The 12,066-nt window shown below is 50.4% G+C and overlaps 1 protein-coding gene across 4 annotated transcripts in view; it reads right to left on the bottom strand.

Moving 5' to 3' along the window:
* Positions 1 to 622: 622 nt before the first annotated feature.
* ALMS1 (ALMS1 centrosome and basal body associated protein) overlaps positions 623 to 12,066 on the bottom strand; it is a 72,372-nt gene continuing 60,928 nt past the window's right edge. For 2 of the 4 annotated variants that reach the window (XM_077301228.1, XM_077301232.1), the window contains exons 15-19: positions 9,429 to 9,673; positions 7,987 to 8,164; positions 7,017 to 7,080; positions 6,240 to 6,339; positions 623 to 1,168 (exon numbers count right to left, since the gene is read on the bottom strand). In XM_077301228.1, coding sequence (XP_077157343.1) covers positions 1,124 to 1,168; positions 6,240 to 6,339; positions 7,017 to 7,080; positions 7,987 to 8,164; positions 9,429 to 9,673 — 632 coding nt within the window. In that variant the 3' untranslated portion in view covers positions 623 to 1,123. The remainder of the gene's footprint in view (positions 1,169 to 6,239; positions 6,340 to 7,016; positions 7,081 to 7,986; positions 8,165 to 9,428; positions 9,674 to 12,066) is intronic. The other 2 variants (XM_077301229.1, XM_077301230.1) reach the window with 2 other exon arrangements.

A 12,066-nucleotide genomic window follows, 5' to 3' on the forward strand; every position in this document is an offset into this window, starting at 1 on the left:
CTGGTGGCTTGCCTTGCTTTGACCTGGCAAGTTCAACCCACATCCTCTGCGGGCCAGGCAGGCCCTCGCGATGGGAAGGGGGGTGAGACAGAGAGCAGAGATGGAGTTTATCACCCCATCTCCTCACAGAGGGCTGCGATAAGAAGCCGTCCTCTTAGAGGTGGAGTTGGCTTCCGCTCTCCCTGCTAAAGTGGCATGGTGGCAGTTCTTCAAATCCTTTGCTGTCGTTACCAGATCTAAACAAGCCAGCCTCTTTGTTTCGTTCGTTCCTTGCTTTTCTCCCCAAGGCTAATCGCAAAGTGGCTTGCGTTGTGCTGCCCTCCTCGGTTTCTCTCCTCACAATAAACCTGCAAGGGAGATCAAGATGGGGAGCCGGGTTAGTCTGTCTGCAGCAGCAGAAAAGAACAGTGGTCCAGGAGCACCTCACAGACTGACAGACTTTGGGGCAGGGGAAGAGCTTTCCCTGCTGGGAAAGAGCCATATGGAAGGACAATATAAAAAAATCAAATGAATTAACAAATCAATCAATCAATCAATCAATCAATGAATTGGGAACCATACAAACATGACAGCTGAACACCTCCGCAGTCAACACCAAAAGGAAAAAAAGCACAGCATCACAGACTTGCAAGATATTTAATTGTTCATCAGCAGCAGAAACCAAAAACAACTTTTGCTAGAAAGATTACAAAAACTCCCCACATTCAAGTATCAAAAAATAAATACGGTTCTTTAAAAAAAATGCTACACACAAGCCACTGATTTAGAATTCATTTATATTTGATTCTTTTTTTTTAAAAAAAAAAGCTACCTTCTTCTTAGCCAGAGAGGCACACTATTGAAAATAATTTAGCAGAAACTTATTTTGTTGTTGTTGTTAAAAAAAACATCTTCATGGGATCATGGGTTTTCAGATACGAGGAAAACGGCCGCATCACGTTAACCAGAAGGGCACGCCGGAATGCAGAGTGATATTCATGAACCGGGTTGTGCGTAGTGGAAACCTGCCTTTAGGGTTATGTTTCCCGAGATCTCTGCTTATGCAGGAAGAAGGCTGAAATATTCCGCTGTGTGCCACAGACTTTATGGACGCAGAAGGCCGGGAGAGGGGGCGGGTCCGACATCATTCCCAGGGTACTTTTCTTCCCAAAATACGGTTGGTGATTTTCTGCGGGGAAAAGAAAGTGACAAGCTTGTTAAAGTTGTTCTGTGAGCACAGTCTTGCCATGACAACAGCCTGGCGTGGGGTCGGGGTTAAGAGCGGCGGCTTCTAATCTGGAGAGCCAGATTTGATTCCCCCCTTCTCCACATGCAGCCAGCTGGGTGACACTGGGTGGTTCACAGTCCTGATAGTCGAATTCTCAGAGAAGTTCTCTCAGAGTTCTCTCAGCCCCACCTACCCTACAAGGTGTCTGTTGTGGTGAGAGGAAGGGAAGGCAACTGAAAGCTGATTTTATGAACTTAGGCAGAAGATTGTGAATGGGAGGGCAGGAGGGGATGTGCCAGGGTTTGTCTCTTGTGGCCTTTCCTTGCACACCCAGGGAACTGCTGATCACCACTATGGGACGGAAGGTGAATTACCTCCAGGCCAGGCTGCTTTCTGGAGATTCTTGGTGTAGGGGGATCATTTGGGCATGGAATTGGGGTCCCTGTGGGAGGGCAGATAGTTGTGAGTTCCTGCACTGTGCAGGGGGTTGGACTAGATGACCCTGGAGGTTCCTTCCAACTCTGATTCTATGATTCTAATCCGCTTTGAGACTCCTTTGGGCAGTGAAAAGCAGTCTCTAAAAACCAGCTCTTCTTCTCCTTCCAGCTCTTCTTCTCCATCTCAAGCTCTTCCTTGGTGCACAGCCCTTTTTGTAAACCCTCCAAGCTGGGACTCCTCATTTTCCACTCAAAGCCGAGAGATGAGTGACTGTTGCATCTCTTCCGCCTTGCAACCCAGGGCACCCCTCCCTGCCATTATTTGGCCTCAGGGTGTTCTGGGGAAGTCCACTAACCAAGGACATGATTCCAGGAGAGGGAGGCAGCTTGGAAGGCTGCAGGAGAAGATGGGCAAAGAGCTTTGAGTTTCTAGCTCCGCATAGCGTTTACTTTCTCACGAGCAGCGCTCTCCGTCTCTGATGCCAACCGGCTTTCAGCACTCCCCCAATTTTCTAAGCATTTTGCATGGCAGAGTGGGGAGGGGTTACAGCTGAAGAACGGGTCAGCCTCTTTGGAGTCATGAACAAATTTGGCAGCCTAGTAATGCGAGTGCAGTGCAACAGACCCCATGCCACTACCTTTGCAAAAAAGAAAATGCTTAGCTGTTAAAATACTCCCCGTGTGCTGAGCAGGGGAGGGGATGCCTTTTGCGGTCCTTCTCAAGCAAAACAAGGGAGGGGCCGCGCTGGCAGGGCAGCCACAGAGAACGTGGAGCCGCCCACCACCATGGGCAGCATTTCCTGGCCTACATTTCTGAGCTGCTGCAGGGAAACAGAGCAGAGAGGGCGAGGAACGTGCCCTGCCAGATGCTCAGAAGATTCTTAGAGGGAGCTGGAAAACAGAGACTCCTGTCTTGCCTGTGGTTAGAGCCGGCTCGAGGGGAGCCAAGATGCTCCTCTCGTGGAAAGCTGTCATCGGATTCCACCGCTAGGAACAGGAGAGCAAGACCGTCTGAGGTCACTCCCCCAAGGGCAAAGATCCCCCAAGTCCATCAGTTGGGTGGGTCGAGATTTCGCCATGCCCAATTCTCCTGCCAGACGCCAGAAGCCATTTTATGATCATTGAAATTGCGTTATTGGATTGTTGTTGTTGTGTTTGTTTATGCTATGTATTAATTCATTCCATGTATCCCCCATGTTGTCTGTAAACCGCCCTGAGCCATATGGAAGGGCGATATAGAAATCAAATCAATCAATCAATCAATAATTTTCCAGCCTGCTTCTCTACCCAGCCATCCTCAAATAGGGAAGGCTGAGCCGGCCTCAGGACAGGCCCCGCTGGGTACATGCTGGTGCCAAACGGGAAGTTCATGGGAGTTTGCCGGGATGCAAACTAGAAAACAGGAACAGAAGGAAACGTGGCCCTCTTTGACACAGGGGCCAAAACCCAGGGGCCATCAGGATAATGACGGACGTTCCTACCCCAGAATCTTGTGAGTCTCCAGACTGTTTACTGAACACGAAACCAGCCGAGTCTTTGGTTAGCGGCTTCGGGTTCTTTTTTAGTGCAGTGCCACCTTGTGACCAAAGCAGCACCCTACTTCAACTGGGCTGCTTTTGCTACGCCTGTGTGGGTGCAATGAAAGCGGTCCCTCCCACCACCACCCCGCATGCATGTATCCCGCCCCGCCCCACCCCGTCATCATTCAGGCCTTCTCTTAGCACAGAGCTAAATGCTGGAAGGGACTGAGGCCTTCCTCTGGGATTCGATCAATGTCTCTAAATGTGGAGGCCCCTTCAGCCAACATTGGCAATAGCCACTGAGAGGCTTCTCCCCCCATGAATCTCTCTCACCTGCCTTTCTCCGTCCTGGCCCCCACCTGGTGGAACGAGCTCCCAGAGGAGATCAGGGCCCTGGCAGAACCCAAACAGCTCCGCAGGGCCTGCAAAAGGGAGCTTCTCCACCAGGCATTTGGTTGAGGTTGACCAGAACCACCACTTCCCACCAGCCCCCCAAGCCTCCCTCCTATGACCATCTCTGCACCCACCCCCCACTGGGAGGCCATTGGTAAGCATTGACTTATTGTTCTCCCCAATGTTGTACTGTTCATAATATTATTGTATTATTATAAACTGGGTTATGGGTTATTTGTATTGTTCCTGTTTGATGTAAACTGCCCTGAGCCTTCAGGGAGGGCGGTATATAAATATAATAATAAATAAATCCATAAAATAAAGCCATCTGTGCCAGTGGCCCTCACAATATCCCCTGGCATTGTAACCAGGTATACCTCCTTTCCCTTGTTCACCTGTCCATCACACCGCTGCATAAGCTGACCCCTCAACGGTCCTAAAACATGGAAGCAGCAGAGAAAATGCTTCCAAATCCCCCTGGCCAGGGGAGGAGGGGAGCCCAGCCATGCAGTTCTTATTTCAGGGCCTTCAATCACAACGCAAAACCCGCATTTATGGAGGCCGGCAGCATCCGTCTCACAAAAGTGACAGGCCGGGAGACGCTGAGATGTTAATGAAAGGGATTTACGGCCTCCCTCTGCGTTGCCTTGTTGTTTTATGGGCGCGGCTGAGATGCGGTGGAGTCGCTGCCCCCTGGCTGCACGCCTAGTTAAATCCCGGCCGTGGGGAAAACGGGCAGCAAGAAACAGGGTCCTTGAGGATGATTATTACAGCAAGCCTAGTTGTTCCCGGTTCCCCTTTAGGAGAACGGGTCGGCTGAAAAATAGGATAAATGCATGAAATAAAGCAAAGGGGGCACCCTCCAGCAACCAAGACAAAGGCAGCCTCTGAATCCCAGAGCTGGGAAGCAACAGCAAGCGAAGGCCTCAGCCACTCCGCCCTGCTCGTTGGCCCTGCAGAGGAACTGGCTGGCCCCTGGGTGAGAAGGGAGGCTGGACTAGATGGACCACTGGCCTGGCCTGATCCAGCAGGAGTCCTCTTGCATTCTTAAGGGAACACTGACTTTTGAAAGCTAATACACCAAAAATCCCGGTCTCTCCAGTGCTCCTGGACTCAAACATCAGCGCACCTAGCCACTGGCCTTCGCAGTCTCTGCCCCTCGGGGTGCCTCTCTAGCTAGGGCATCCTTCTGCTGTACTCCGGCTAGGTCCATCCGCATGTGCAGGTGCTTAAGTGTTCTGTGCTGGCGAGAGAAATGACTCATCTCCTGCCTGCATTTCCGCTGCGTACCTGTTTCAGGCCACACAATGACAGCTGCCTCCCTGCGGCCACAGACCCGGTGGATATGAGCCCTGGTGCGAACCCGGCCATGAAAAGGCATCCTGCAAGACGCTGTTTGGAGGGTTCTAGAAACTGGACGGCCCTCTCCTTCTCTGCAGCTGTTTCTTGGTCGTTTATCATTCTTTTATTATCTGGCCTCCCGGGAAGCCGGCTCAGGGTAGTGAACGAGAGTGGGTAATTGCGCGAAGGTTAAAACATTAATGGCAGGACAGTATAAATTGCAGCCCATTAGAAGGTCTCCTTAAGGCTCCGCTGCAGCATAAGGATTGGGGCAGCTGCCTACAGAAATCTCTCGTCTCCAGGGGAGGCTTGTTGCAGGAGGGGGTCCAGTTCAGTGGTCTTTCTGGTTATTGGTCCCAGCCAAACGCCTGGCGGAAGAGCTCCCTCTTGCAGGCCCCTTGAAGCTGAGCTCACTCTTGAAGGGCCCGCAGCTCTTCCGGGAGCTCGTTCCACCAGGTGGGGTCCAGGCCCTGGCCCTGATTGCAGCCAGGGATCGCCAGCCTGTCTGTACTGGCCGGGCACAACGCCCTTCGGGTGGTTTCCACCCCCTCCGCACACTCAACCGAGGGTGGAAGATGGCCCGTGGCAGCTAGAGGACAGGCCGTTCCAACTGAAAATTCTACTGGAGCCAGCTTGGTGCAGCAGTTCAGAGTGGCAGCCTCTTATCTGGAGAGCTGGGTTGGATTCCCCACTCCAGCTGGGAGACCTTGGCCCAGTCTCAGTTCTCTCAGAGCTCTCTCAGCCCCAGCTGCCTCAGAAGGTGCCTGCTGTGGGGAGAGGAAGGGAAGGCGATGGTCAGCTGGCTTTGAGAATCCTTCTGTAGCAGTGAGAAAGAGCCAGAGTCCACTTCCAAGGCCAACAAACTCTGTGGACTCCACCAAGGACACAATAGCCCTCAGCCTGCAAAACCCAAGCAAGGCTGTAATTGCGAAATCCTTTGGAGGCCCATTGCCCATCCAGTCTCACACTCTGTGTCATACCACACCCTTTATCTCTCTCTCTCTCACACACACACACCTTCTTTAAATCCATGAAGAAACACAGGATGAATTGCCCATAAATTTCCAAACGTTCGGAAGGAAACTCCCGTCGGCCTCAGCTGCAGGGGTGCCCTGAAAAAGGGGCCTGGAGGAAATTTGCCACCGACCTTCTTCTTCTTCCCAGAAGACGTGTTCCGGTTAGCTTTGGCACCGAGGCATCGTTCCCCATTTAGGCCACGGTTTTACAAGGTGCTTGAGGCTAAACCGGGCCGCCGTTCGAGCTCACGAGACGGAACGGCCAGAGATATTTCCTTGCCACCTCCCACCTGACCGGCAGCTGACCCGCCAGAGGGGCACCTACCGTTTTATAGAGCTGGGCCTTCAGCCGGTACGCTGAGTAGTCCGATTTCCTCTTTTCTTCTTCTCGCCTTTTCCGCACTTCGGGCAGCTGCTCGTAGATCCTAGCGGGAGAACAGAACGGGCGTGATTCTTGTGCGGGACCCACCTCCAGCACCCTCAGTTCTCTCAGGGCTCTCTCAGCCCCATCTTCCTCTCTGTGGTGCAGAGAGGAAGAGAAGGTGATTGCAAGGCACCCTGAGACTCATGGGGCCTGCTGGGTGACTGTGAGTTATTCCCAGTTCTTTCAGAGCTCTCTCAGCTCCTCTTTCCTCACAGGGCGTCTGTTATGGGGAGAGGAAGAGAAGGGGCTTGTAAACCCCCTCCTTTGAGACTTCTTTGGGTAATGAGTGAAAAGCGGCATACAAAGCCCCACTCCTCTTGTTCGTATGGGGGCAGAAAGTGCTGTCAAGCTGCAGCAGATGTAACAAGGATCCTGTAGGGTCTTCAAGAGAAAAGACTTTTGGGGAGGGGGTTGCCTCTGCATAGAAACCCTGGACTTCCTACGTCATCTACACTGCTCTTCCTCCCTATCTGGGGGGGGGGGGTGCCTTGATCTGTTCTTCTCATTTGGAAGCTGGCCAGAAGGGAAGTCAGCCAAACGTGCTTCACTGGTTGACCCAAAATGGGCCTTCAGGCAAAGCTTTGCTGTTCTGCCATGCTGATACTTTGGGTAGAAACGAAGGCAGACCCAAAGCTAAAGGACCTCCCCTCTGGGATAGACAGCTGAAGCCAGCCTTACCGTTTGGAGCGCTGAACCATTTCGTGCTTGGGAACGGACTGGGCTTTCTGGAGAGCTCGAGGGCCTGGGGAAAGACAGGAAGGGCTGAGTGGAGCACAATTCAACGTCTCTTGGGTGTTTATTTATGGAGCCAGGGTGGCACCGTGGACAGAGCAGGGGGGCCTCGCTTTTTAGACCTGTGGGCACCACTGGAATTCTGATGCAACCCGGTGGGTATGGCCACAGTGGCGGCAGCAAGAGGGGAGCCAGCCACTAAACGGCTTCCGTGGCTCAGCTTCAGTGACCCCGTGACGTTCCCGGGGCTCTGGGGGCAGCTACTGCCACCCATGAAACGTTTTGAAAACAGCCCCTCAAATTTCCAGTGGAAGCCTTGCTGGGCAAAATGCTTGCCAGGCCTTGCCCACTTCCTAAAATAATTATTGTGTATTTTTATAGTCTGCCTTTCCCAGCTGGCAAGTAACAACAGGAAATTATTACAATTAACATTGCATTGATAAATGGTTGATGACGTTTTAAATTAAATTATCAGAGCTCTCTCAGCCAACACGGTGCAGCAGTTAAGAGCAGCAGCCTCTAATCTGGACCATCGGGTTTGAACCCCCACTCCTCCTCCACCTGCAGCCAGCTGGGAGACCTTGGGTCAGTCCCAGTTCTCTCAGGCCAGGCAACCACCCCGGGTGTCAGCTGTGAGGAGAGGAAGGGAAGGCGACTTCTGAGTAGTAAAAAGCATAGTACAAACAAACAGCTCCTCTTCCTCTGCACTCAAATTCATTCAGGATGTTTGGAACACAGAAGCACACGGGAGAGAACTGCACGTGAAGCCAGAGTTCTGCTTCATGTTTCTCCCGTTGCTGAAGAGACAAGCTTCTCTCACAGGCCAGAAGCAGCTTGACTCTCCAGCACTGCTCTGTTCCTCCCCCCCCGCGCACCTCCCTGCTTGGGATCACAGTCCCTTCCTGCCACCAGGTACCTCTGCCGGACACCAGGCCGTCCCGATAAGCCCTCCGCTCTTCCGGGGGGTTGAACAGTTGCTCTCTCTCACTTTGCAGGACGCTCTGCAACTTCCTCTCTTCCACAATCAGCTTCAAGCGTTTCACGCGCTCCCCGGAACGGGAAATGAAGTCCGGACGGCGCAGGGCAAGCGCCTCCTAAGTCAAGACATTCGGAAAAAAGACGCAGGAGCAGCTTAAGGCGAGGAGGAGCTTGAGAAACACAACTTTGCAAAGGGAAAAAATTGTTGCGGTGATGTACACAAGGTTGCTTCAGCAAAGACAGATTTCTCTGTGGGTCTTGTTAAGCAACGCTCTGATGTTCAACGGCCAACAGGGGAGCTGTCAACTCCAGGAAGAAACACCAGTATGAATTTGTAAGGAAGGAAGGAAACAACCCTTAGAAACTTGCGCTTAAATATACAGGACAAATCAGATACAACACACGGGGGATGGGATGAAGAGTTAGAAGATGCAAGATCCGCAGTGCACATCATTGAGCAGAATATAAAAGGTATTCTGGAGGGGGTACCGGAGGGGATGTAGATTTTGTGTTGGTAGGATAAGAACTTCCTGATTGGCTCCACAAGAGTCTTCCTGCTTTTTGAGCACACTCGCTTCCTGCTTGCCTCCAGAACAGCAGTTGAACAACAGAACGACTGCCGGCAACAACTGGCAAGATAGTTCGGACTCCATTGAGGGCCCGACCCTCCCCAAACCTCACCCTCCTCACAATCCACCCCCTTCAGCCCCAGGAATTTCCCAGCCTGGCACTGGCTCCCCTCAGACCCCAAGGTCAGCCGTGGTGCCCTGGGCTGCCAATCTGAAAGAGCAGCTGGGAGCATTTCCACATCCTTGTAACCTCTTGGCCCCATTTCATGCCAGGATATCGGGAGTTCAGGCGTGAGGAAGGGCTGGAATTCTAGGCATTAATACCCATTCTGCTGATGTCTAATCCCTCATTCTATTTTCTGACCCAAGAGGGACGAGAACATGTACTTTGAGTGACTGGCTCAGCACATCTTTCTAGTTCTTGCTTTATGTTCTGGGCCACATTCTGGAACCGCATTAGAATTAGAAACTTTGGGACAGGTTTCCCAACCAGCGTACCGGGATCCAGCAGCGTACCTCGAGAGCCCCTCGGATGTCCAGCAGCATAAAGTCATTCTCTAAGATTGCTGCCCCCACCATCAACGGTTAAGTTTCTTCTCTCTCTTTTCGTTTTTTAAGGGGCAACAATGCTGACACACACACACACACACACACAACACAACGCAACTCACCACACGCAAAGAGCACCAGATGTTTGGCTCTTGTTAAGCCAGCAAGTGATCAAATGCCGCTTCTGCAGCCAAACCACCCACACGGACACGAGAGCAGAAGCCAGACACGCAGCCCAAGAGCACAGCAGCCTGGGCTTTACCTGCAGGGACAGTTTCACGTAAGGAGGGGGCGGCTTGTTCTCAACGTCTCTCGCGGGAGCCGCCGGACGCACCTGGAGGCCGCCAGGGTCCTCTGGCCAGTTCTTCTCGCGGAGGGGCTCCCGCCACGGCTTGGTGCTCGCCAGCGGTTCAAACCAGGAGGGGCCGGGGTCAGGAACGGCACCGGAGTCGGTTTCTTTCTTGGCGTCAGATTTTAATTCGTCTGCGGGAACAAACCAGGAAACTCCTAGCAGGAGGGGAAACAACAACAGTAACGACAAAGTGCTTTTTAGAAGGACAGGGCTTGCACTTCCCAGAGTTCTGCTTCCAGGACGGAGAAAGGGGGACCTGTCCCGAGGGGGTCGTACGTTTCATTCACAGCCCTCATTGCAAAAGCTATTGAAAATTAAATTTGTATTAGATCCAAAATGTATGTATGTTATTACAATATGGTCCAAAATAATATTAGAATGCACTGTGAGCTTGTTAAGTACATGTAGCAGCCACAAGGATTTTCTATGTATCAAGACGGAAAAAAGAAATTCCACTAGATCTCACGGGCTGGTCAAACAAAATGGTCAATACAAAACCAAAAGGGGAGCAAAAACCCAACCTTAACAAAGTCAGGAACTCAAGTTAAAAAAGTTTATTAAAATAATATTGACCATTGAGGAAGACCCAGGAGGGTCAAAACGCATTTGGTCTGTTCATGTGCAGTTAGATCGGTAATAGTTTTTTAATATGGTTTTTACTTTGTTTTTAACCTAATATTGTGCACTTTAATAAATAATTGTTTACATTTTATATTAACCTGAGCCTTCGGGGAGGGCGGTATATAAATCTAAATAAATAAATAAAATAAAATAAATAAATATTGTTTTATAGCTCAACTTTCGAATTCCAAACAAAATGATCAAAAATGTGGCAATGGCCATCCTTAAATATTTAGCACACAACAGATTAACATCAGACTTCAGAAGAAAACAGAGTCCAATCTTTGACGATACTGGTTAGTAAAAAAGAGACGGAAATAATCATACCACATAAAAACTGTAAGGACCTTCCGACGACATGCTGGCCTTCTGATTGGCCCTCACTGGGGTACATGCCCCCAACAGGGTGATGGCACTAGCCCTCTGATGACCAATCAGAGGCACTTTCCTGCCCCCATCTTCCTCCTCTGTGCCACTTTCCCACACTTGCTGTGAGGAGGAAGAGCCACCATGAGGTAAGCTGAAGGCTTGGAAATGCCCATCCACGCATGCTCCGCCACACCCACCCCATGCTCCCTACCTCCTTGGCTGGGGAGTGTCATCCGGCCACTCCGCCCCGGCCGCCCCACAGTCCCCATCCTCCCAGCCGGGGGGAGACCTGGCCTGCCCTGCTGGAGCAAAGACGGCAAGGCAGAAGACAAGTGGACTCCTGCAGAACAGGACGGCCCAGCCACCAAGCTTGGTCACCATACTCTGCCGGAGCCCTCCCCTCCTACCTTTCTACAACCTGTTTCCAAAAGCGGCTTTGCTACTACAGCTGATTTATAAACTGCATAAATTTATACTTTAGAAAAGATGTAGACTGTAGTGTGTGGTATGCAATGTGATATTATGAAGTCATATTATGTCTCCCCCCCCTCCCTTCTTTCTTCTTGATAGTTGTCTTCCAGGAAATGACCTCTTTTTCTCTTTCTGTACTGTAAAATAGCCCTTTAACACCTTTAAGAAACAGCCGTTCTGTAATATGGAACGTATTACTTTTAAATAAAGTTACATGTCTTAAAAATAATAAAAACAATAACAGAAAAATGCTTTGAGAAGGGGCTTGCATTTTCCAGAGTTCCACTTCCAAAATCTCAGGGTAGAGGGATGGGAACCTGCCCCGAGGGGGTTGCAGGTTCTTGTTCTCGGCCCTAGTTGGCCTTAAAGGCCAAGCTTCATCCCTTTTTAAAATGTCTTCCTTAAAAAAAGGAAAGAAAAGAAGAAACACTCCAAATCTAGCAACTAATAAAAGGGGGGGAGGTGTGTTGTGAATATACACATACGCTCCCCTCTATTCAATATAAAATAAAATAGAAATAAAAATAGGACTTTGAACTATTATTGTAATCTGACTTGAACTGAGAACGAAGGAAGGAGGGATATAAATGAATGAATGAGTGTATGTATCTACATATAAATAAATAAAAACAATGAATGAATGAATGAATGAATGAATGAACGAATGAAATATTTCCTAAGATCTCCAAATAAGTCCCCATGCACAATTGTTGCCTCTATGCCAAGGATTATTCCCAAGATCTGTTTGAGGATATTTTATGGTCCCACAGCATCCTTCCTGCTTGGTGCAATACAGAAACAAGTTTTCATTCGGTCTGTTCTAGAAGGGCCTGATTGTTTTAAAGGGTCGAGATATTCCCCAAGGTGACCGAGATGGACAGAACTGTTTGCCTGCTGGATTGCTCAACCCATCTGTGACCCTGTCACTTGTGTGGACTGATCCCTCCCCTCACCTTTCATTTCGGCAAGGACTTGAGTGCAATAAGCTATACTGACAGAAACAAGTAACGAAGAAAAGAAGAAATTTGTCATGGTGTGGAAACCACCTGTTCCATCAGCCAGACATCAGATGGAGGAGGAGTTCTCC

Source organism: Paroedura picta, chromosome 10, assembly GCF_049243985.1.
Source record: "Paroedura picta isolate Pp20150507F chromosome 10, Ppicta_v3.0, whole genome shotgun sequence".
Lineage (NCBI taxonomy): Eukaryota > Metazoa > Chordata > Lepidosauria > Squamata > Gekkonidae > Paroedura > Paroedura picta.